The sequence below is a fragment of the Saccopteryx bilineata genome, chromosome 10 (genome assembly GCF_036850765.1).
Source record: "Saccopteryx bilineata isolate mSacBil1 chromosome 10, mSacBil1_pri_phased_curated, whole genome shotgun sequence".
NCBI classification, from domain to species: Eukaryota; Metazoa; Chordata; class Mammalia; order Chiroptera; family Emballonuridae; genus Saccopteryx; species Saccopteryx bilineata.
The window spans coordinates 14,093,750-14,116,538 of record NC_089499.1 but is presented as its reverse complement, the minus strand read 5'-3'; the positions used below and the strand labels follow the sequence as shown (position 1 = coordinate 14,116,538).

At 52.1% G+C, this 22,789-nt stretch overlaps 2 protein-coding genes across 3 annotated transcripts; one reads left to right on the top strand and one right to left on the bottom strand.

The window, feature by feature from the left end:
• Positions 1-41: 41 nt before the first annotated feature.
• ACAA1 (acetyl-CoA acyltransferase 1) lies at positions 42-9,496 on the bottom strand. The gene is made up of 12 exons (XM_066245719.1): positions 9,199-9,496; positions 8,883-8,976; positions 7,529-7,586; positions 6,424-6,503; positions 6,088-6,130; positions 3,948-4,046; positions 2,929-3,009; positions 1,567-1,757; positions 1,234-1,413; positions 951-1,006; positions 678-823; positions 42-375 (listed from the first exon to the last, which is right to left on the bottom strand). Exons 1-12 carry the CDS (start codon positions 9,373-9,375, stop codon positions 300-302), a joined length of 1,281 nt encoding a protein of 426 aa, XP_066101816.1. The 5' UTR covers positions 9,376-9,496; the 3' UTR covers positions 42-299.
• Positions 9,497-10,977: 1,481 nt separating this feature from the next.
• Positions 10,978-15,678, top strand: MYD88 (MYD88 innate immune signal transduction adaptor). Of its 2 annotated transcripts, none has more exons than XM_066245721.1 (5): positions 10,978-11,382; positions 12,211-12,345; positions 12,768-12,957; positions 13,182-13,224; positions 13,483-13,643. In XM_066245721.1, the coding sequence occupies exons 1-5, from the start codon at positions 11,052-11,054 to the stop codon at positions 13,501-13,503; spliced, it is 720 nt and encodes a 239-aa protein (XP_066101818.1). In that variant the 5' UTR covers positions 10,978-11,051; the 3' UTR covers positions 13,504-13,643. The 2 variants fall into 2 exon arrangements, with proteins under 2 accessions (XP_066101818.1, XP_066101817.1); XM_066245720.1 differs by having other exon boundaries at positions 10,982-11,382; positions 12,768-12,948; positions 13,133-13,224; positions 13,483-15,678.
• Positions 15,679-22,789: the final 7,111 nt, after the last annotated feature.

The following is a 22,789-nucleotide window of genomic DNA, read 5'->3' as shown; positions in this document are numbered from 1 at the left end:
CAGAGGCAAGACCGGCACAGGAAGAGCTGGCCCCTGGGAGAAACCGCTAACATACCTTTATTATATCTATTGCATTCATCCACAGTCCCCATCCCCAGGAATTACATGGTGGCCTTCTGGCCTGGGTGACCCAGTCCCTCACCCACTCCTATACTGTGTCATCAGTGTTCACGTGTTCCGAATTAGCTGCAGTGCCTGATCTGCGCACCGCAACCGCCAATGTGAATGTTCCTGTGTGGCCTCACTTCTGTAGTGTTGCTTCTTGCCTCCAAAGCAGGCCCGTCTGGGCAGCGCCTGGCTCAGTGTCCGGGGTACTCAAAGACGGCAGCGGCTCCCATCCCTGTCCCGATACACATGGACACCACCCCGTATGCCCTGTGGAAGCAACACGGTGTTGAGGCACAAAGGGCAGAGGCCCCCGCACAAGATCTCCCCACCCCCAGCAGAGCTGAGCGGACCGAGGCCTTTAGGGGCACAGAGGATGCAAACCCATGGTATGTAATTCCCTGACTGCCCACGAGGCACACACAGAGTGGCAGGTACCTGCCGTAGGCCAGGCCCCCCCTGCACGGCTGGCCTGCATCCTTAATTCAGAGTGTGTGCAAGTATACTCCCCGCCCCTCCCCTCGGGGGCCCAGCTCGGGCACTCCCCTGACACGGCAGGGAGTCGGGCTCACCTCTTCCCACGGCGCTTCAGCTCGTTGAGCAGCGTGACGACCTGTCGAGCCCCAGTGCAGCCCAGTGGGTGGCCCAAGGCCACAGCGCCCCCCAGAGGGTTCACCTTCTCCCGGGGCAGTCCTAGCTTCTCCATACAGTAGACAGCCTGAAAGGCAGCAGAGCATGAACCGGAGCTCCCTCCCCTGTCCCCTCTCCCCTGCACCCTGTCCCCTGCACCCCTGGCCCCAACGGGGCTGTCCGGGGCCCAGGCAATGTGAGAAACCCAGGCTCACCTGGCTTGCAAAGGCCTCATTGATCTCAAAGATGTCCACGTCCTGCACCTTCAGCCCTGCAGGCAGGGGGAGACCTGAGCTGACCCGCTGGCCCCTACCGTTAGCAGGACTGTCTCCCGAGGCCCCACCCCAGCCCTGGCCCAGAGGCTGCCTGCTGTGGCTGCCCGCTGCAGGTCAGTCTCCCCGCCGTCACTCTGCAGCACCCCCAGGACCACCCCCCTCCAGCCACAGAATGAGAGGCAGAAGTGCGATCCAGATCTAGGGTGTGAAGCAGCCGCCTTACCTGCTTTTTGCAAAGCTACAGGGATGGCATAGGCAGGTCCAATGCCCATGACGTCAGGCGGGACCCCAACCACTGCGTAGGACCTCAGGACCCCAAGGATGGGAAGGCCCAATTCTTCTGCCTTGGACCTCCGGGCCAGCAGGATGGCAGCTGCCCCATCGCTCACCTGGCTAGAGTTTCCTAGAGGCAAAGCACAGGGGTAAGGAGGTCTCAGAGCAGGGCTGAGGAGGCCCAGCCCACCCAAGCCCACCTTGCCTGGTGGCTCCCGGCTCCCAGAGAGCGTCCAGCATGGACGTCATCCCTTCCTCGCCCCCTCCCCCCGCCCAGTCTCACCAGCAGTGGTGGAGCCGCCCTGCTTGAAGGCAGGCTTCAGTTTGGCCAGGCCCTCCATGGTGGTGTTGGGGCGGATGCCCTCATCCTGGGCCACAGTGATGCGCCTCTCGTTGCCCTTGTCATCACGGACCGTGGTGGTCACCGGCACAATCTCGGCTTGGAAGCAGCCCTTGCTCTGGGCTCTGGCCGCCCTACCAGCACCAGGACAGCCAGGTTGAGGCTACCTCCCTCCCTGGAGTCCTCTCTGCCTCCTCTGCCTCCCCACTGGGGCAGACATGCAAGCTCAAATGCTAAATGCTAGGACACACTGGCCTTGGGGGAGCTCTGCGGGACCGGGGTGCGTTCCCCACCGCCCCGACCTGGCCCTCACGTGGGAGGCCTGAGGCCTCACGGGGCCTTCTTTACATCAGCCTCAGATGTTCAGGTCCCCACCAATCCAGACCTCAACAGGGCAGGGGAGGAGGGATGGAGGCGGTGGCTCCCCGTCGAGCCCGACACCATGAGACGGTCCGCTCAGCTCTATGCCAAAGTGAGGACAAACATCTGTGCCTCTTTTGGTCCTGCCAACTTTTCTGTTTGATCACAATGACTCAAATTCATCTGTCCCCTAGTTCCCACTTACTTAAAATAAGATACACTAAACTACTTGATGAATCTTAGCACTGAAAGCAATGTAAAAACACAGGGTATTTTAGGGTGATCCTTACAGTCACATGTGAAAACATACTCTAAAGTGCCTGGGCATTCCCCTGGGAGGAGTCCAACTTTCACCAAGTTCTCAAAGGGTCATGTGGCTAAGAGCCACCACCTCAGAGAAGCCCACCCGGCCTGATACTACTCCTATCCTTTGCTGTCCTCTCCCCGGGCAGCCGGGCTTGCCAGCTTCAGCCTGCCCCAGGGTTTCCCTGAGGGCTCCCCAGCCCCTGCCCCAGGATGCTACCCCAGACACAGGAGTGGTGCAGAAGCTGGGATGCCTTGGTCCCCAGCAGTGCTGGCCCCACACTCCAGGCTGTGCAGAGGAGCCTGGGGCTACCGTGTCTGGCCACCAGGCCACGCCGTCAGAGAAGAGTCCTGGCCCTTATTACATACCACTCCTGGAATGAGTGGCTGGGGGAACTGAGGCCCAGTAGGGAGAAGACACTCGGGGTAGACAGACAGCAGGACATGGGAGATGAACAGTAGGACACGGAGGTGCTAACAGTGCAGTGGCCTGGCCCCTGCCCCCCTACCCCTCCCGCGGCACAAGGATTGGGAACCACCAGCGCTCCTGCTATACAGCCCGAGGACAGCGACCGGAATCCACTTAGGTCAGCCTCGAAACCCCCCTCGCCGGCTTTAAACACTTCACCCCAAACAACTCACTGTTTCTGGGAAGCCAGTGCGAAGGCATCCTGCTTCTCCCGGGAAATACCAAACCGCTCAGCTACGTTCTCTGAGGTTATCCTAGAAGACAACACAGTGGGGGTGAGGTCTGGTAGCCTGGGCACCCGCCCAGCTGTGGAGCTGTGCTCGCAACTCTGGGCACTGGGTGGACAGGAAGGCCAACCCACGCTGCGGAGACAGTGATGGCGACTCGGGGGGCATGAAGGGGCATGGACAGTCACCCAGACCCTGCGAAGCACACCAGAGACCAGAAGAGGGCAGATGAGGGTATGGGACGGGGCGCGCACTGGCTACTCTTGCCAGCTTCTCATTCCCCTCGGGAAGACCGCTTTAACGTGGGAGGTGCCAAGTCCCCTCTGGGAAGATAGTGCCCAACCTTCCTGCTCACTGGCCTGAGCCTACTCATCCTGGGAGCCCAGAGCCACAGTGAGGCCTTCCAGCCTGGGCTCCTGGCCTAACAGGCTTCTCCTAGAAACATGGTCACTGGATGTGACGGCAGCCAGGGCACTGCCCTTCTCTGAGCCTCAAGTGGAGCCAGGACTCCCTGCCCAGGACTCTGGGGTCGCCCGGGCTCAGTGACCCAGCAGCAGAGCTAACTGCTAAGCAGACACACAGCCTTCCATGTTGAATCTGCTGAGCCCTGGTCCCCTCACCAGCACGTCCAGCATCAGAAGCTTCCTAATTCCTCAACTTTCTAGTTCTCCAAGGCTTTGGGGTGCAGCTGCCATCACCCACGTGTGAGTGAACCCTTGGGGAGGGAGTAACAGCGAGGCCGTGTTTGGAAACCCGGAGGCACAGAGAGGACACCCCTGAGGGCCTCAGGGACGGAAGTCGGGCAGCATCGAGTCCCATCCCTAGAGCCCCTGAGAGCGGACCAAGCCTGAAGCAGGAGGCAGGGCGGGCACCACTGGCCACAGGATGATCCAAGTGTCCGCACCCCTGCCCGGGCCAGCAGGGAGAACGCGGGCAGAGGCACACAGCTCCAGGGCAACACTCACCCCATAGGAATCAGGCAATCCCTGGCCTTGTCCTTCTCCACCAAGCGTGAAGTAATATTTCCAGGGTTCCCTCTGTCAGCCAGGGACATGGATTCTACCCTGAGGGGGAGGAGGAGGAAGAGGAGGTGATCCCTGGCAGGACTCAGCCAGGACAGCTGTGCACCTGACAAGTGACGGGCAGCAGCCCGAGAGCCCCAGGCAGGGCACCGGTCAGCGAGGCAGAGCTGGGGTGCAGGGCTGCCAGCCACCCCCAGCACCTATCCCAGGACAACGCAGGGCACAGCGCACACTGGCCGCAGGGCCGCGCTTCCCTAACTCAGCTGCTCCTGCAGCTCAGCCCGGTGACGGCCACAGAGGGGGAAACGCCCACCAGGCCAGGCCTGCCCTCAGGGACCACACATTCAGAGGAGAGAACATTTTAAAAGCCACGGATCAGAGAGATGTGACCTGCACGGACAAGGAGGTGCTAGGAGCTAAGAGGACGGCAAGATCTCAGTGTAGTGTGGTCAGAGGATGAGGAGGTGGGGAGCGCAGGCCTCCAGGGAACGATAACACACAACCCCGAGTGAACGCTTTCATGTGCCCAGCCCTATCTCAAAATCTTCGCAGGTCTTAGAGTACTTCACTGTCACGTGTATGCCAGTGTTAACTGCTGTTACATTTCCTCTTAACTTCAACCGGGCTGAGGTAGCTCTCCCCATGTTATAGGTGAGGCCACTGAGGCCCAGAGAGGCTGAGTAACCTGTCCATGGTCATTCAACTGGGACCAAAGTGTAGGGCCCAGAACCCACTCCCAACTAGGATGCTCTGGGCTGCTCGTGATGTTGGAATTGAAAGCCTATGGGGGACAGTCAGCCTGTGATGTGGGGACAGTCCTGACTCAGAACTTAACACCCTAGTAACACAGTCTTGAACCCGCTTGGGGACCTCAGGTGCCCTCTAAGAAGCTGATGAAGGCTCCTGTGCTCTCCTCGTTACCCACCCTCCTCCCTCTCCAAGTTAAGATAGAGGGACACGAGAGACTGATCACAGGGCAGACCGGGCAGTGGCCCTCACCCGGTCAAAGTCCCTGAAGTGCAGTCTTTGTTTTTGTTTACTTATTTAGTGAGAGAGACAGGAAGGGAGAGATGAGAAGCATCAACTCATAGTTGCGGCACTTTAGTTGTTCATTAATTGCTTCTCATATGTGCCTTGACTGGGGGCTCCAGCTGACCCAGTGACCCCTTGCTCAAGCCAGAGACCTTGGGTCCAAGCCAGCCATCTTGGGCTTCAAGCCAACAACCTTTGGGCTCAAGCCAGTGACCACCACGCGCAAGCTGGTGACCTTGGGGTTTCCAACCTGGGACCTCAGTGTCCCAGGTCAACACTCTACCTACTGAGCCACCACCAGTCAGGTATCTTTGCTTTTATTTACAGTTGCAAACACAGGGCAGTGCAACCCACTGCCAGTGGGCACAGCCCTGAGAGGACCCAGCAATGCTCCAGTGAAGAAACACGATCCAGAGGAACTGGAAAGGGCCGCTCGCCTCCCCGGGCAGGCCAGAGTGCCCACTTAACCTGTCCTCCTAGCACCAGATGCTCACTAAGCCTGGGCGCCGTGCTCTGTCCCTCCCGGGAGGTACTGCCCAGTGCAACTTCTGCAGCCAAAGATGGAGCCACAGCTGGCAGTGACAAACCACCACAGATCTGACCATGCCTCTCAGAACCCAGCAGGCAGCCAGAAGTTTCCACCTAGGTGCCAGGGCGGGGGACAGGAGACAGCTAGGGAAGTGAGTAACTAGTTATACAGTAGGCAGCTGTCCCCGACCGGGAACCAAAACTGCAGCTTCTCCCTCAGCAGCATCACGAATCAACACGGGCCATGGGAGGAAACCCCGAAGCTCTATTTTCCAGCCTGACGGATTTCCAAGAAAGCCTTTAAAAGCCCACATCCTTTCCCCACTAGTGCTAAGAGGTGGGAACAATTCCTGAGCAGCCAGCGCTGGGGGCTACTTCTCAGCTGAGTTGGTAGAAGCCCTCTCCCAGACAGCTGCCTAAAGGGGAAAACCCTGAGATCACGGGCCTCTGACAACTTAGGAGATGAATATTAGTGTTACTGTTACAAGCTGATTAATAAGCTCTGGCAGAAGGAAATTCTTACCCACAAGCCATGCCAATGTCATAAGACCCATTTCTGATGCCACCTGCAACAAAAGCATTTCATAAACATCCTTCAACAGAGTCCATCTGTTCTGGGAACAGGGAAGCCTCTTGCCCACCTGGTCTCTATGCGGGCCCCAGCCTCAGGGATGGAAGGCCCACGTGTGTCCAGAAAAGGCTGGGGGTAGCAACAAGGGACTCTCCTATTTCTGTGATGAGAGTCCTTGTGGAAAAACTTATTGCATGCCCAGTAGAGAGTGACTTTGCTGACCCAAATTCACAGAGCCAGAACCAAGGCCAGGCTATAGCAATGGGCACCCACCCAGTAACAACTTACCAGCTATGTTGGCCACTGCCTGGAGCCCTGAAGAACACTGTCTATTGACAGCGCTCAAAGGCACAGTCTCTGGGATGTCACTGAAACAGAAGGCGAGACCAGAGTCATAGGACATGGGTTTGCTAACAATGGAGGGATGCTGACATGCTTATAATACAGTACCATAAAGGATGCCCAACCAACACAGAAAATGCAGAAATGAGCAGAGACCGAAATAACAGCAAGATGGCAAAGCTCATCATAAGGAAGCATATGGCTAGCTATGGCTAGCTACTGGAGAGGGAGCAGTCCTCATTGTAAGCCTGGGAGCTCAGGGAATATCAGGCCCTGAAATTGTGTTTGGGCAGGTTTGGCTAGGGCAGAGGGAACAGGCAGGGACAGCGCTCCAAGGGGACAGGAGATCGGGCTGGAAGGTAAGTCTGGGGCCAGATCATGGGAGTCCTTGAACTCCAGGCTAAGCCAGTCCGAACCTCTCCTAGTCCCCAGAGATTCTGTCAGTTCTCCTGTTCCTTTGCTGGCCAATGTTCCCCTTATTTCTTTTCTAGGCAGTTGGGAGTACAAACCTAAGTGGTTCTTAAATCTACATGTGAACATAACTTAGGTACTCCTCTGTCTTAGGACAGCAAGAGGTAAGTGGCAAGTTTTCCAGGCCCCTCCCCCCCCCCCAGCCTCAGGGTTCTTCTCTGTCCCCAAGTCTCTGCTGATGGGTTATGCCCTGAAGGACTCCTTGCTCAACTGGCAAAAACGCTGAACATCACACTTCAGTTTGCCTGCTTTGATATTTGCCTGGCAAACAGGGACGAAGTCCAAACTACTTACAAAAGGCAAAGCAATAGGCTGACTTGGGCTAAAACTCAGGTCACAGAGATCTTGGCCACAGTCCCAAAAGCCCTGTTTGTCCCGACCCAGGGTCAGGTAACACATCCTTCCTTCAAAGTGGGGCAAAGGTAGGGTCCACAAGAGCAGGGTGCAAAGGACCCTGGTTGCCTCCAGGTCTGGTATCCAACCTGATCCTCTCCTCTTTACAAGCTGAGTTCCCTGAGGCCTGAGCCCACTCAAGAGTCAAAATGGCCAACCCAGAGCCAGAATGAACTGGAAACGTTACCTCAGGAACTGGGCGATTCGGGCCATGAGTGCCCCGGCCCCCGGCTGGAGCACATTTCCTGTGGACAACAAATCTTTATTCAGTGCCGGATGGTGGTGTTCTGAGCACTAACATACTCTGTGAATACCGGAGAGGACAGTCCAGATCTCTCTTCACAAAAACGAGCCCCTGAGCAGGCTCTGAAATTTCAAGGTCTAAAGCAGGGGGAGCAAGCTATATAGCCGCTTGTCCTGGCCAGACACTAGACCCAGTCCCCAAGGGTCCCAATTCCCTCTCCCATACATCCACCTTTGGAAAGTGGCACACAATGGGCAGGTTAGCTGTCTTTGCAGGTATCATGGGAAGGGAAGAATGCAATACAAAGCCTGAAGTCTAAGAACTGGTTCCATCAGGGAAACGAGCTTCTGAAAAGGCACACCTCCCCAAATGTCGTCAGCCAATCCCTGCTGTCACTCCAGAGGTGTGACAGTGATTTCTGTTGGGGTGGTTGCAGCTACAGTGGTTGAGAAAACTCTTGCCACATTATGTTCCCAGGCTAGAAGAATAGAGGAAGGGAAAAGGGCTGACTGAAGGCCAAGAGGCACTGGCTGCAGACTGAAGGCTCTGCTGCAAACTCCCCAGGCCTCCGTTTCTCCATCTCTAAGTGGAGGACTAAATAGTTTTTTTGATGCTCCCTCTGTTCTGCTGTGGCAGAGATGATGTCAGGATTGGTAGAGAACCCTCTAGTTTCCTGCTGCCAAGGATGTCCTCAAATCCCTGTGCCAAGTGCCTTCGAGTTAGAATGTCTGTCACTTGAAAGCCCTGCTTTCTATCATAGACCATATTTCCCCATGTATAAGATGCACCCTTTTTCAAGAAATTTGGGGTCTAAAAACTGGGTGCGTCTTATACAGTGGTTGTGGCATTTCAAATGCCATAGATGGAACTGAGGATGAGGCAATAATATATGAAGACCGTGGTTCACCATCAGACTCAGACGAGGACAAGCTAATGGATGGGAGTTTTGACAGTGATAAGTTGTATGAATTTTATGATGAATAAAACTTGAGTTCAATAACTTTATGTAATACATTTTTTCCCAAAATTTCGGGTCCCAAAGTTAAGGTGCTTCTTATACATGGGAGTGTCTTATACATGGGGGATACGGTAGATGTGCTTGGAGGAGCGCAGAAAGTGCCTGGAGGCGGGGCAGAGTTTAGCCCTAAAAAGACAAATTCAACTGTGCACAGTCCATCGACATTCCTCTCAATGAAACCATCTGTAAAGAGGCTGGAGAGTGGTGAAGTGTTGAGGGCTTTAGCGTGATGGGAGGGGGCGAAGAAGACCGAGCCCAGGGCCTCGGTGGCGCGCTCACCCACGCAGATGTCTCCCAGTTGGGCCGGGCTCAGGTTCACGTCCTGGAGAACTGCGGTCAGGACGGCCGAGAGAAGTTCGTCGGGAGTGGTGTCCTGTAGCGGGAAGTGTGGCCGCGGTGATGATCCCCGGCTGGCAGAGCACGAGGTCTCAGGACCCCCGCTACCACCACCCCTTTTCTCACCTCAGGGAGGCAGAGCGGTCACAGCTCGGGCGCAGAGCCACCTCCCGCGCCCAGGGGAACCGTGCAAAGGAGCCAGACCCAGCCCACCCTGGGGCCACCATCTCACAGCCAGCGCCGGGACCCAGGGCCTCACCTTAAAGCCGCCACGGCCCCCTCGGCCAATGGCCGTCCGCCGCCCGTGCACCACGACCACGTCCTCGGGCGACATCCGCGCAGCGCTGCTCCAGCATGGCGCGGCCTGCAGCGCCGGCTGCGAGTCCAAATCACGCCGGCCATTCAGGTGGCCTAGCACCACTTGCATCCTCCGCATCGCGCAGCTTCGCCCGGTAGACCCCCACCCAGCCCGAAAAAGTGTCAAAACCGACAGTCAGTCTGACACCAGCGCAGTTGCGGAGCCTCACCTTTACCCCCCAAGCTTAAACACCTCCCACAGCGCAGCGCGACAGTTGCGCCCGGCCCCAGGTCCCGCCCACTTTCGGCCTCAGCCAACCAGAAGGCCAGTCTTTCTGAGGTCCCGCCCCCTTACCACAAACTAAACCACCTATAGCAGGGGTCACGGTCACCACCGAAAGGGTCGTTCCATTCAAAGCCCCGCCTTGCGTCGCCTACCGCCGCCAAGCAGAGGTAGGCTTTCTAAAGTCCGGCCCAGGAACGCAGACTGCAAATACAGACTGCCAAGCCCGAGGCGGGACTCCAAGAGTCTCTTGAAAAAACTTCCGCCATTGCAAGTGCTCCCTTCCCCTACAACCCAGCCCACAGCCCGCTGCCAAACAGAAGGCGGGACCTCCAGGATCCCAGCCCACGGCTTCTGGCTCCGAAAGAAGGCCGGACTCAAATTCCTCTTCCCTTTTCCTAGTCTTTTCTTCTGCCCCCTGGGTTCCAGCACCTAAACTGGAGAACTTAAATAATTCCGAGACGCCCCAGAGCCTTACCCCGACGTGCTTGGGCTCTCCTGGGAAATTTTTCGAGAAAACTGAAGGAATTTGGGATTCTGAGGCGGCAGGCGAATTGATTGTACAAAGGTGCCGAGGTGTGACAAGTTCCCTATGTGGAGAGCACCATACATTTCTTCCTACCAATGTTATAGTCATTTGGGATGATTTGATTAGTGCCCACCTTCATCACTAGCCTGGGGTGTCCACCAAGGCAGGGAGGGACCCTGTATCCATGGTGCCCGCAACATGCTTGACACTTAGTAGGTGACCCATAAATATCTATAGAATGAATGAACAAACCGAGAGCTCCCCAGGTCAAGACCGAGTCTCCCCCAACCCTAAATGGCAAGGTCAGGTGCTCCCTAGACTCCCAACAGCAACGCGTTTCCCTAGACTCTAGGGCCTTTCCCAGGGTAGTACTGCATTTCCCCCATACACCAAAGGCCAGGGGGCCCTGTTACCCTAACCCAGAGGATAGTGTTGTGCCCCCCCCCTTTCAAGGGCAGGGCTATGGCATGCCTCACACTCCAGAGGCAGTAAGTATGCTCTTTCCAACTCTGAGTGTATAGATGGGGACACCACCACCCCATACTCCTACAGGCAAGATCGTGTGTTTCCAAGAGATTCGGGGTGGGCGGAAGGGAAGGCAGAGCCAATGCCTCCCCAACTTGCCTCCTCCCCGCCACTCTCGAGGACGGGACCACATGTACCCCTCAGACACCCATTGGAAAGATGTGACTCCACCTGACCACAAAGAGCAAGGCCTCTGTTTCCTACAATCCCAGAAGGACGATCCTCATTCCCCCCAGCCCGCACCAGACCCCAGAGTACAGGTCTGTGGCCCCACCCAGCCCTCAGAAGGCAAGTACCCATTTTCCTTATCCTACGTACACGGTCCCCGAAGGCAGGGGGTAGATCGCAAGCACACATACTAGGAGGGCGGGGCTTCTCGGAAAGTGAAACAGGGGGCGGGGCCGGGTGCTGGAGGGGAAGGAGGAAGTGCGGGCCGGCTACAGCACTGCGCAGTGCGGAAGCTGCAGCGAGGCTGGCCATGGCTGCCCCGGGAGTCCTGGGTGCTAAGTCCGCGTCCCCCGCCCCCTCCATGTCCTCCCTGCCGCTGGCAGCGCTCAACGTGCGAGTGCGGCGCCGCCTGTCGCTGTTCCTCAACGTGCGGACGCAGGTGGCCGCCGACTGGACCGCGCTGGCGGAGGAGATGGGCTTCGAATATTTGGAGATCCGGCGTCTGGAGACGCGCGCCGACCCCACGGGCAGCCTGCTGGACGACTGGCAGGGACGCCCCGGCGCCTCGGTGGGCCGTCTGCTGGAGCTGCTCACCAAGCTGGGCCGCGACGACGTGCTGCTGGAACTGGGGCCCAGCATCGGTGAGGACGCCCGCTTGCTGGCCTCGTTCCCGGGCGATGAGGAAGCTGGCCTTTGCCGGCCTCAGCAAACAGTCTCCCCTGGCGAGGCCCCCGTTTCCTGGGGGGTGGGGGTAGTGGGGAGGTAGCCTGCAGAGGGAGAACCGTGCGGGAGGAGTTCCCTCCTTCGGTACCGAAGATGGGAGAGATTAGAGCAAGGAGGTGGAGGACCGGAGAGGCAGAGAAGGAAGGGAAATCGCCTAGGCAAAGGCTTTTGTGTAGAGCCAGGAGTTGGAATCCGGGTCCTCTCTGGGGGTGTCTGGGTCCCTTCAGGTAGAGCGACAGGGCAGGTGAGGGAGTGAAAGACAGTCTTGGAAACCGCAGGTCCCCAGGAAATACGCCCCATCCTGCATAGGCATGGGGACAGTTGCCCACAGTCACACTTTGCTTGGTTGGAGCCTCTGCCCTCACTGCACATAACCAGTGGGGCTCCTGACCCCTTGTTGCATGCATAGTTCCCTGTTCACATTGACTGTGGATTCTAGAAGAGGCAGACCGTGGGTTCTATTCTCAGGAGTCCTAGGAAGGGGGACCAAGGCAAAAGGACAAAAAGATACAAACCGAAGTTGATGGTTTCCCAAATGGCCATAACACCATTGACATCCCTTTGGGATAGTCAGAGCCAGATGGGAGCTAAACTTTTCAGAGCTGTCAAACCATGGAAGGCACCAGTGGGCTGGAGAAGCCCAGAGCACACCATGGCCAGGGAGGTGGGACAGGGACTGGATCCTGACTGCGGGTAGAAGCCTGGGGCGCCCCGAGAGTGCCTGACACACTGTCTCTTCCCCACAGAGGAGGACTGCCAAAGGTATGCTCTGAAGCAACAGCAGGAGGAGCAGGAGAAGCCTTTACAGGTGGCCGCAGTAGACAGCAGCGTCCCGCGGACGGCAGAGCTGGCGGGCATCACCACACTCGATGACCCCATGGGTAAGGGCCTAATCCTGCTCCCCTGATCCAGGTGGGACAGGTGGGCCATAGGACATTGCGGTGTTCGGAGCATGGATGTTGAAGAAGATGGGTTGTGGCACTTTGGGCGAGTAACTTAATCTCTCTGAGCCTGTTTCTTCACCTAAGAAATGGGAATAATAGCCCTACCTTTGGGTGGATATGAAACTCAGGATATGATGTGTCTGTCTCATGGTCAACCCAGGGCTTGGCCCAGGGCACGTGTGGTGGTGGGGAGGTGCTCGTCTTTCCTGTCCTGGGAAGAGCACTTTCTCTGAGTAGTTGTCATCTCAGGGTTGGTGTAAGATCCAGGACCAGGGTCACTTAGACTGGAGGCTGCTGGCTGGGCTTGTCCCCAGTCTTCCAACAGAGCTCTGATCATCACCCTTGTGCTCTACACCCAGGGCAAATGCCTGAACGATTTGATGCCTTTATCTGCTACTGCTCCAGCGACATCCAGTTTGTGCAGGAGATGATCCAGCAGCTGGAACAGACAAACTATCGGCTCAAGTTGTGTGTGTCCGACCGCGATGTCCTGCCTGGCACCTGTGTCTGGTCTATTGCCAGTGAACTCATTGAGAAGAGGTTGGCTAGGTGGCCAGGGGCAAGTGGGTGGGTACACAGAGCCCTGCCCAGGGATCCAGATGCTGGGATTTTCCCAGCTGGGCCCTGTCTAGCCTGGGCCCCGTGGGCTCCTCCCAAGGCCGCCCCGTGGGAGTATGCTGAACTGGATCGCCACAGTGCCTACAGCCTGTCCGCTCTGCCCTAGGTGCCGTCGGATGGTGGTAGTTGTCTCAGACGATTACCTACAAAGCAAGGAATGTGACTTCCAGACCAAGTTTGCACTCAGTCTGTCTCCAGGTAAGCTCAGTCCTGCTCTTGCCACAGAAGAGTGGGTGGGTGTGGCCACCTTCCCTCCCTAAGGACCATAGATGCAACATCAGGGAACTCCTGTGGGTCTCTGCACACCTGAAGTGCCTTTTGTATGGGTGGACGTATGCCAGGGATGCTCAGTTGGGAGAAGGCTGTCATTAACCCCTGGTCTGGGGACTGGTCCCATCCCATTGTGGGATGAGGGCCTGATGCCAGCTCTATACCCCCCCCCCCCACTGCTTGCAGGTGCCCATCAGAAGCGACTGATTCCCGTCAAGTACAAGGCAATGAAGAATGAGTTTCCCAGCATCTTGCGCTTCATCACTGTCTGCGACTACACCAACCCCTGCACCAAGTCCTGGTTCTGGACTCGCCTCGCCAAAGCGCTGTCCCTGCCCTGAAGACGTCCCTGGGACCCTGGGTGTACGTGTTTCTGTCTCCCTGTACATGTACTTCTGTCCCTGCCCGCCGCCCTCTGCAGTTGTAGGGGGTTTCCTTGAGATGCCCATTCCACAGGCACATCTGCAGCCACATACATTTCTGGACATCACATCTCATGTCCTGCGTGGAACCGGTGGCTGCAAGTGGAGGTGCTGCTGGGACTGAGAGAAGGACCAGAGGACCCATCTGTGACCCATCCGCACATCTTAGACCTTAGTTTCTCCACTGAGAACGAGCGGGGTGGGGAGAAGAGGCAGTAGCTATGTGTGAGTCACTGTGGGAAGTGGTGAAGCATTGTTCTGGGTCTCCTGGGGAAACAGATCTTGGCTGAGCGAGAGCTGGCTGCCAGGGCCATATGCTGGCTACTGCTGGGACCGCGACACCACCAGCGCAGCCACTTCCACAGCTGTGCTTCCTCCCCACTTCCTCCTGCCCCACAGGTAGATACTGGCCCAGCTCCGGGAGACCCCCGACTGTAAGCCCAGTTCCCCCCTGGGTTCACCCCTGTCTGCCTCTTGGATGCCCCACAGCCTCTTCCAGCCTTCAGTGTGACAAGTCCTCTGAGCTGCTTTTCACTTCAACCCATCAAGGTGCCTGTGGTCACACTCTCAGCTCTGTCTAGCACGGGATGGGGTCCATCAAGTTTAGTTCTGAGACTGAGTCTCCATGGCAGGGTAAGCAAGAAACCTTCCTCTCTGGGCCACCCACAGAGCTTTCTTTCCCACCAATCTTTTGTACCTTAATTGCCTTACAAAGTTGCTTGCTGGGACCAGTTTACAAACAGTGAGTGCCTAAGAGCCTCCTGCCCCAAAGCTTGTGGGCACGTCATACCCACACACACCCCCATGCACACATACACCCCCCCATGCACACATTCACACACCCCCATGCACATACACACCCCCCATGCACACATGCACACACACCCATGCACACATTCACACACCTCCATGCACATACACACCCCCCATGCACACATGCACACACCCCCATGCACACATTCACACATACCCATGCACACATACACACCCCCATGCACACATACACACATACACCCCCCCATGAACACATACACACCCCTCATGCACACGTACACACACCCTCCCATGCACACATACACACACCCCCATGCACACATACACACACCCCCATGCACACATATACACCCCCCCATGCACACATACACACACCCTCTTTGGGTCCAGCTCCCAGGTGTGGCTGGGTGAGATAGTCCCACCATTGGGTGGTCTAACCATGGACAAAGATGGGATGCTCTTATATTCCTTTTCTTTTTCCCCGCTTCATTGAAACCAGTCTCTAGAAAGGACCCAATAAGGCAGCATTTCCGCCTTTAGTGGAGCACAGAGCAAGGAAGAGAGTGTCTTGAGCTCGCACAGCGAGTCATCAGCAGACAGCTCTTCTTCCCTCTCCCTCCCTGGAGGACTTGCACCTTAGTTAAGCTCAGGGTGTCCTTTGGGGAGAAAAGTATGGTCTCAGGTCTCTGTCCCAGAGCAGACCCTAGGACCCCAAATCTCATAGGACACGTGTGTCTCTGCTCCCCCCGGCGGGGGCGGTACCGGGTCTGGGGAGGGACTGAAGGCCCCTCTGCTGGATCCCGATGAAGCACTTAGCTACAATGCACATTTCCTCACTTTGATATTGGGGAGTATTTTTAAATAATTTCAAGAAAGTATTTTTAGCCTGACCTGTGGTGGCGCAGTGGGTAAAGCATCGACCTGGAAATGCTGAGGTCGCTGGTTCAAAACCCTGGGCTTGCCTGGTCAAGGCACATATGGGAGTTGATGCTTCCAGCTCCTCCCCCTTCTCTCTGTCTCTCTCTCCTCTCTAAAAATGAATAAATTTAAAAATATATATATTAAAAAGAAAAAAAAAAGAAAGTATTTTTAATTCAAGAAATAATTTTTTAAAGAGAGCTGAAAAATGTCGGTGTCATTTCTCCTGTATCCTGGATTTATAATAAAGAATTTTCTACTTTGGTAACAGCAGGTTTCATTTGTATCTGGAAGGAGTTTGGAAGCGGTAACCTGGGGTAAGGCTCTTGTGGGTAAGAGAAACTGGCACATTGGGTAGGACTCTATGGGCTTGTCAGGGGCTTCACGAAGGCTGGGCCCCGTCCTCACAGGTGCCAGGCCTCATCAGAGCCGCAGACAGGACCAGGAATAGCAGCCTCAGCTCCAGATCCTGGGGAGACTGCTCACTGTCACCAAGTTCCTGGGTCCTGGCCCAGCCAGTGGGCAGGGGTTGTCCTAGGCTCCATGGAGGGTCCGAGAACCCCCATTCCCGCCACAGGTCTCAGTTATTCTCAATTACTGGTCATCCTTGGCATATCTATGTTAATCCTAAAGATGTTGTGGTCTGTCTAAATACAATATCACTTTGTCACTGTTCATTCAGGAAAATTTGGAAAATATCAAGGAAAAGAAATCACCGATAATCCTAATCTCAGAGATAACTAGTGATCTTTCAGAGGGCCCAGACTTTAGCAACCATAGCTTTTCTCTCAGTGGTCCCTCTGTTACCATGTCCTGGTTCTTGAGTCTCCTGGATGCTGGAGGCTCCCCAACCTTACTCCTGTGCCCTCAGGGACTCCTAGAAAGGTCCCAAGTGTTAGAGCAGTTTAGGTCTTAGATGGGGTGTGGGGAGGATCTGTGGGTAACACCAGTGAGTCATGGAAAAACCTCTGTCCTCTCCAGCCAGGCTGCTGTCTCGAATGTGCTTACCACACTTCCACCTGGCCCTCATGCCTCCTACCTTCCTCCAGTGCCCACCTCCACACAGTGGGCTCCCAGCTGCCCAGAAAGCTTCCTCTTCTTAGTTTTTGGTTTACTCTTCTAGGAACCTTTGATAGAGAAACCCTCATTTTTCAGTCGGGAAAATTGACTGCTGAAATCAGAGGCAAAAGCAGGAAATTTTGAAGGACAGCAGCAACATTAAATACTAAACTACAGTCTCGCCTGACCTGTGGTGGTGCAGTGGATAAAGAGTCGACCTGGAAATGCTGAGGTCACCGGTTCGAAACCCTGGGCTTGCCTGGTCAAGGCACATATGGGAGTTGATACTTCCAGCTCCTCCCCCTCTTCTCTCTCTCTGTCTCTCCTCTCTCTCTCTCTCCCTCTGTCTCTTCCTCTCCTCTCTAAAATGAATAAGTAAATAAATAAAAATAATTACAGTCTATATGACAAGGGGCCTGTATTCTGCCACCAGTCAATGATGGAAAAGAAACAGGTAGAGGGACTTCCTGCAGATTAGACAATACAATATATTAATACAGTGTGACTTTATTGGATCCTGGTTCAAACACCCAATTATAAAAACACATTTTGGGTCATATATCTATATATACATATAACTATGTATAACTTAAAAACAAACAACCTAACTAAAAAGTGGGCAAGGGGCCTGACCTGTGGTGGCGCTAGTGGATAAAGCATCAACCTGAAATGCTGAGGTCACTGGTTCGAAACCCAGGGCTTGCCTGGTCAAGGCACATATGGGAGTTGATGCTTTCTGCTCCTTTCCCCTTCTCTCTCTCTCTCTCTCCTCTCTAAAATGAATGAATGAATGAATAAAGTGGGCAAGGGACTTGAATAGACATTTCTCCAAAGAAGACACACAAATTACTAATAAGTATATGAAAAGATGCTTAACCTCACTAATCATTAAAGAGTGGTATCAGAGAAGGCTTGCTAAAACAAAAGATTTAAGTAAGATCCAGAGTCTCATAACATAGTAATCAGAATGTCTAGGATTGAAAAACACTCTTCCTACTATGAATCAGAAAAATCTCAACTTGAATAAGAAGAGACAATCAACAGACAAGATGACTCAGACACTGAAGTTATCTGACAAGGATTTGAAGTTATCTGACAAGGATTTGAAGCAGCCAGTGTAAAAATGCTTCAATGAGCAATTACAAGCATACTTGAAACAAATGAAAAATCATCTCAGCAGAGAAATACAAGAGATGAAGAACTAAATTGAAATTTTATAACTGGAAAAAAAGAAAACCCGCCTGAAATAAAAAGCTCACTGGATGGAGTAGAGAGGACATAGGAAAGAATCAATGAACTCAAAGAATGAATAATATAAATCATCCAATCTAAACAACTGAGTGAGAATAGATAAATAAATAAATAAATGAACAGAGTATCAGGAATACGTGGGACTATGAGAAAAAATTTAATATTTGTGTCTCTGGAGTTCTAAAAGGTGAGGAGAAAGAATACTGAGTTTAAAAAGTATTCAAACAAATAAGGCTGAAAAATTTCCAGATATGGCTGACATAAACCCAACAGACTCAAGAATGTGTTTAAATCCAAAACAGGGTAACCCAAAGAAATCTATGCCATGATACAGCATAATCAAATTTATGAAATGGAAAGACAAAGAAAACATCCTGAGAGCAGCCTGAGAGAAAAGATGCCTTCCCCATCATAGAAGAAACAAGCTGAATGGTATCAAACATCAGAAGCCATGAAAGTCAGAAGGAAGTGGCACATTTTTAAAGTGCTCAAAAGAAAAAACTGTCAACTCAAAGTCCTATATCCGGTGAAAATCAGGAAGAAAAAATCAAGACATTCTCAGAATTAGAAAAACTACGAGAATTTGTCAAGGGTAACCAATCCACCCTTAAAAAAATAGCTAAAGGAAGTTTCTGAAACAATATAAATGAATTTTTATAATCTTGGAACATCAAGAAGGAAAAACAACAGAGAAAAAGATATTAATACTTTACTTCTCCTCTTGAGTTTTCTAAATTGTATCAGTTGATTTAAGCAGAAGATTAGCGGTTGTGTGCAGGGTAGATTAGGGAAATTGATAAACACAGTGGTCATTTCTGCTTCAAGCCACTACACAAATGAAAAGGAGAAATGAAGTGACAGCTGGCTGTGAGGGGAGACTGCAGCCCCCACAATTTCCTCTTGCCTCAAAAATTCAAAGCCCACAGGGTCTAATTCAGTGTCCCCTGTCCTATGCCTTCATGCATTGTCTGATGTTCTCAATTTATGTAGAGAAAATATTTAAGACAGTTATAAATAGGGAAGCATAAAGGGGCTTGATGGGAAGAAAGGTTTCTATACCTTACCAAAATGGGTAATGTCAAGACAACTAGAACTAAATAAGTTATGTACAAACAATGTTATACCTGGAGCACCTACTAAATATCTATACACAGAGACCCTTTCCAAACATTATAAATAAATCAAAATGAAATTTTACTTGCAATGCTTAAAACTATAGAGATGGAGAATAGACTAGTGATTGTCAGGAGAGAGGGATGGTGGGGGAAGGGGGAAGGGGGATGGCTGTGCTTCTTAACTGTTGTAATGGTTCTGCATCTTCACTGTAGTGGTGATTACATCCACATAGGTGACAAAAAATAGCAAAGAGCTGTACAGACACACTGTACCAACATCAAGTTCCTGGTTTTTGATATTGTGCTATAGTTATAGAAAATGTGTCCTTTGGGGGAAATTGTATGAAAGGTCCAGGAACTTCTCCGCACTATTCTTGCAACATCCTGTGAATAATTATCTCAAGAGACTATGTTTTTAAAGATTTAATTTAAAAATAAAGTAAAAACAAAAGGTTATGTAATAAAGCTTTATTTTCCAACTTATTTTCCCCCAGTTTTATTGAGATATAATTGACATATAGCAATATATAAGTTTAAGGTATAGAGCATAATGACTATATATATATATAAATGATTACCACTAGTTAACATGCATCATCTCACACAGATACAAATATATATTTATATATGTTTGCCCTGATGACAACTCTTAGGACTGCAAGGTTAATTATTAAGTATCATATCGTGCATTACATCCCCAACACTTACTTATCTGATCACTGGAAGCTTGTACCCTCCGACCACCTTCATTCAATCCCTCCACTTCCCACCCACATCTCTTCTTCTATGAGTTTGGTTTTGGTTTGTTTGTCTAGATTCCACATATAAATGAGATCATACCATATTAGTCATTCTCGGTCTGACTTATTTCACTTAGCATAATCAAAAATGTATCTTTAAAAAAGTTACATTGCCTGACCTGAGGTGGCACAGTGGATAAAGCGTCAACCTGGAATGCTGAGGTCGCTGGCTCAAAACCTTCAAAACCCCAGGGCTTGCCAAGTCAAGGCACATACCAGAAGCAATGAGTTGATGCTTCCTGTTTCCTGCTCCTCCCCTCCACCGCCTTCCTTTCTCTCTCTCCTCTCTTTAAAATCAATAAATAAAGTCTTTTTTTAAAAAAGTTACATGGTTGCTGACATGTTAGTTACTGCAGGCCTACAATGGTTATGTCAGTACTGACCACGTACAAGCTTTTTTTTTCTTGTCATTATTCCCAAACAATATACTATAACAGCTATTTACATAGCATTTGCATTGCATTAGGTATAATAATAAGTAATTTAGAGATGATTTAAATTATATGAGAGGATGTGTGTAGGTTATATGCAAATGCTATGCCATTTTATATAAGGAAGTGGAGCATCTGTGATTTTTGGATGTGTGTGTGTGTGTGTGTGTGTGTGTACATCTTAGAACTAATCCCCTGTGGATGACCCTATACATCACAACTTCTTTATCCATACACCCATTGCTGAATATTTAGGTTGTTACCGTGTTTTGGCTACTGTAAATAATGTTGCTATGAACGTGGAACTGTAGATATATCTTTGACATAATGCTTTTATTTCTTTTGGATATATTACCCAGAAGTGTAATTGCTGGGTAATATGGCAGAGTTATCTTAAATTTTTGGAAGAGCCTCCATACTATTTTCCATAGTGGCAGTGCCAATTTACCATCTCACTAACAGCACAGAAGTTTTCCTTATTTTCCACATCCTGGCCAGAATTTATTTACCATCTTGTTTTTTAAAAAGAATAATTTTTATTATAAAAACGATCCCTTATCACATATTTATGTATATATAACAGTCCATGTATTTTCAACCAGCATTTCATTTTCTGTTAGAAAAAACGACTCAAATTTTGCTTTTAAGGACCAATGTTCAATTGATTCTGGTCAAAAGCAGAACAGCCTGACCAGGCGTCAGACTGGGATGCGGAGGACCCAGGCTCGAGACCCCGAGGTCGCCAGCTTGAGCGCGGGCTCATCTGATTTGAGCAAAAGCTCACCAGCTTGGACCCAAGGTCGCTGGCTTGAGCAAGGGGTTACTCGGTCTGCTGAAGGCCCATGGTCAAGGCACATATGAGAAAGCAATCAATGAACAACTAAGGTGTAGCAACAAAAAAATGATGATTGATGTTTCTCATCTCTCTCTCTGTTCCTGTCTGTCTGTCCCTATCTATCCCTCTCTCTGTCTCTGTAAAAAAAAACAACACAAAGCAGAACATAAACATAAACTAAGCAGGGTTCTGTCCTCAAGGAACTTAAAGCCCAGTTGGAAAATAAAGGAACACAAGCAGGAAAACCCAGAATAACTCAGGAACAGTACATGTAGCCCTCCAGAGCAGATATGCTGGCTGGCAGCAAAGGTAGCATGTCCCACAAGTCCCGAAGACAGAGGGTCTTGTAGGACCAAAAGTGCTGGAAAGAACCCTGCAGGCAGATAACGTTGAGGTGGGTTTTACAATGTGGCAGAATTGGTGGAGTAGAGACTAGGAGACAAAGAAGGAGACTGAAACAGTAAGGGAATAATGTAGATGCGGAAAGTGAGAGGTACATCCGAGGGCTGGTACACTGGTTGGACAAAACCCTTCAGCTTCCTTAGGAAGCTCCTAGCACGCAGGCCGCAAGCAGGACAATGTGTCTGGGCATGAGAAGACTAGTAAAACCAGGCTGTGGAGAAGGCTATTTTAGTGCTATGTGCAGATGTGTTAGGGCAGTCGATAAGCACAGTAGTAATTTCTGCTTCAGGCAAGTGCATAAACAGGAAAGAGAAGTGGAAGTGAAGCAACCGCTGACTAGGGGGAGGGACTCTGGGATTCCTAAATTTCCTCTTCTTCAGATCCAACTTCCCCAGGCCCATTGCAGGGGTCCCGCCTAAGCACTCATGCCTCAATTCAACCGGCAATGACCTAACCCTGCGGTCATGAGGTCCTGAAGGTGGGACAAGTCCAAGAACCCACAAGGTAAGTATTATGTAGTCTTCGCTATCTCTGGCTCTTCTGACTGAATATCTATAAGTAGCTTTTAAAAACAAAACAAAACACATGTGTTTTAAGAAAATCAGCCTCTGCCCTGGCCCATTAGCTCAGTTGATTCAAGTGTTACCTGGAAACGACAATGTTGTGGGTTCAAGCCCTGGTTAGGGCACGTACAGGAAGCAACCAGTGAACGCAAATGTGGAACTACAAATGAATGCTTCTCTCTCTCTCTCCCTCTCCCTCTCTCTGTCTCTTAAAAATAAATCAATCGTGGCTCAGCGGTAGAGCGTCGGCCTAGCGTGCGGAGGACCGGGGTTCGATTCCTGGCCAGGGCACACAGGAAAAGCGCCCATTTGCTTCTCCACCCCTCTGCCGCGCCTTCCTCTCTCTCTCTCTTCCCCTCCAGCAGCCAAGGCTCCATTGGAGCAGAGATGGCCTGGGCGCTGGGGATGGCTCTGTGGCCTCTGCCCCAGGTGCTAGAGTGGCTCTGGTCGCAACATGGCGATGCCCAGGATGGGCAGAGCATCGCCCCCTGGTGGGCAGAGCGTCGCCCCTGGTGGGCGTGCTGGGTGGATCCCGGTCGGGCGCATGCGGGAATCTGTCTGACTGTCTCTCCCTGTTTCCAGCTTCAGAAAAATGAAAAAAAAAAAAAAAAAATCAATCGCCTGACCAAGCAGTGGCGCAGTGGATAGAGCGTCGGACTGGGATGCGGAAGGACCCAGGTTCGAGACCCTGAGGTTGGCAGCTTGAGCACGGGCTCATCTGTTTGAGCAAAGCTCACCAGCTTGGACCCAAGATCGCTGGCTCCAGCAAGGGGTTACTTGGTCTGCTGAAGGCCCGCGGTCAAGGCACATATGAGAAAGCAATCAATGAACAACTAAGGTGTTGCAGCGTGCAATGAAAAACTAATGATTGATGCTTCTCATTGCTCTCCGTTCCTGTCTGTCTGTCCCTGTCTATCCCTCTC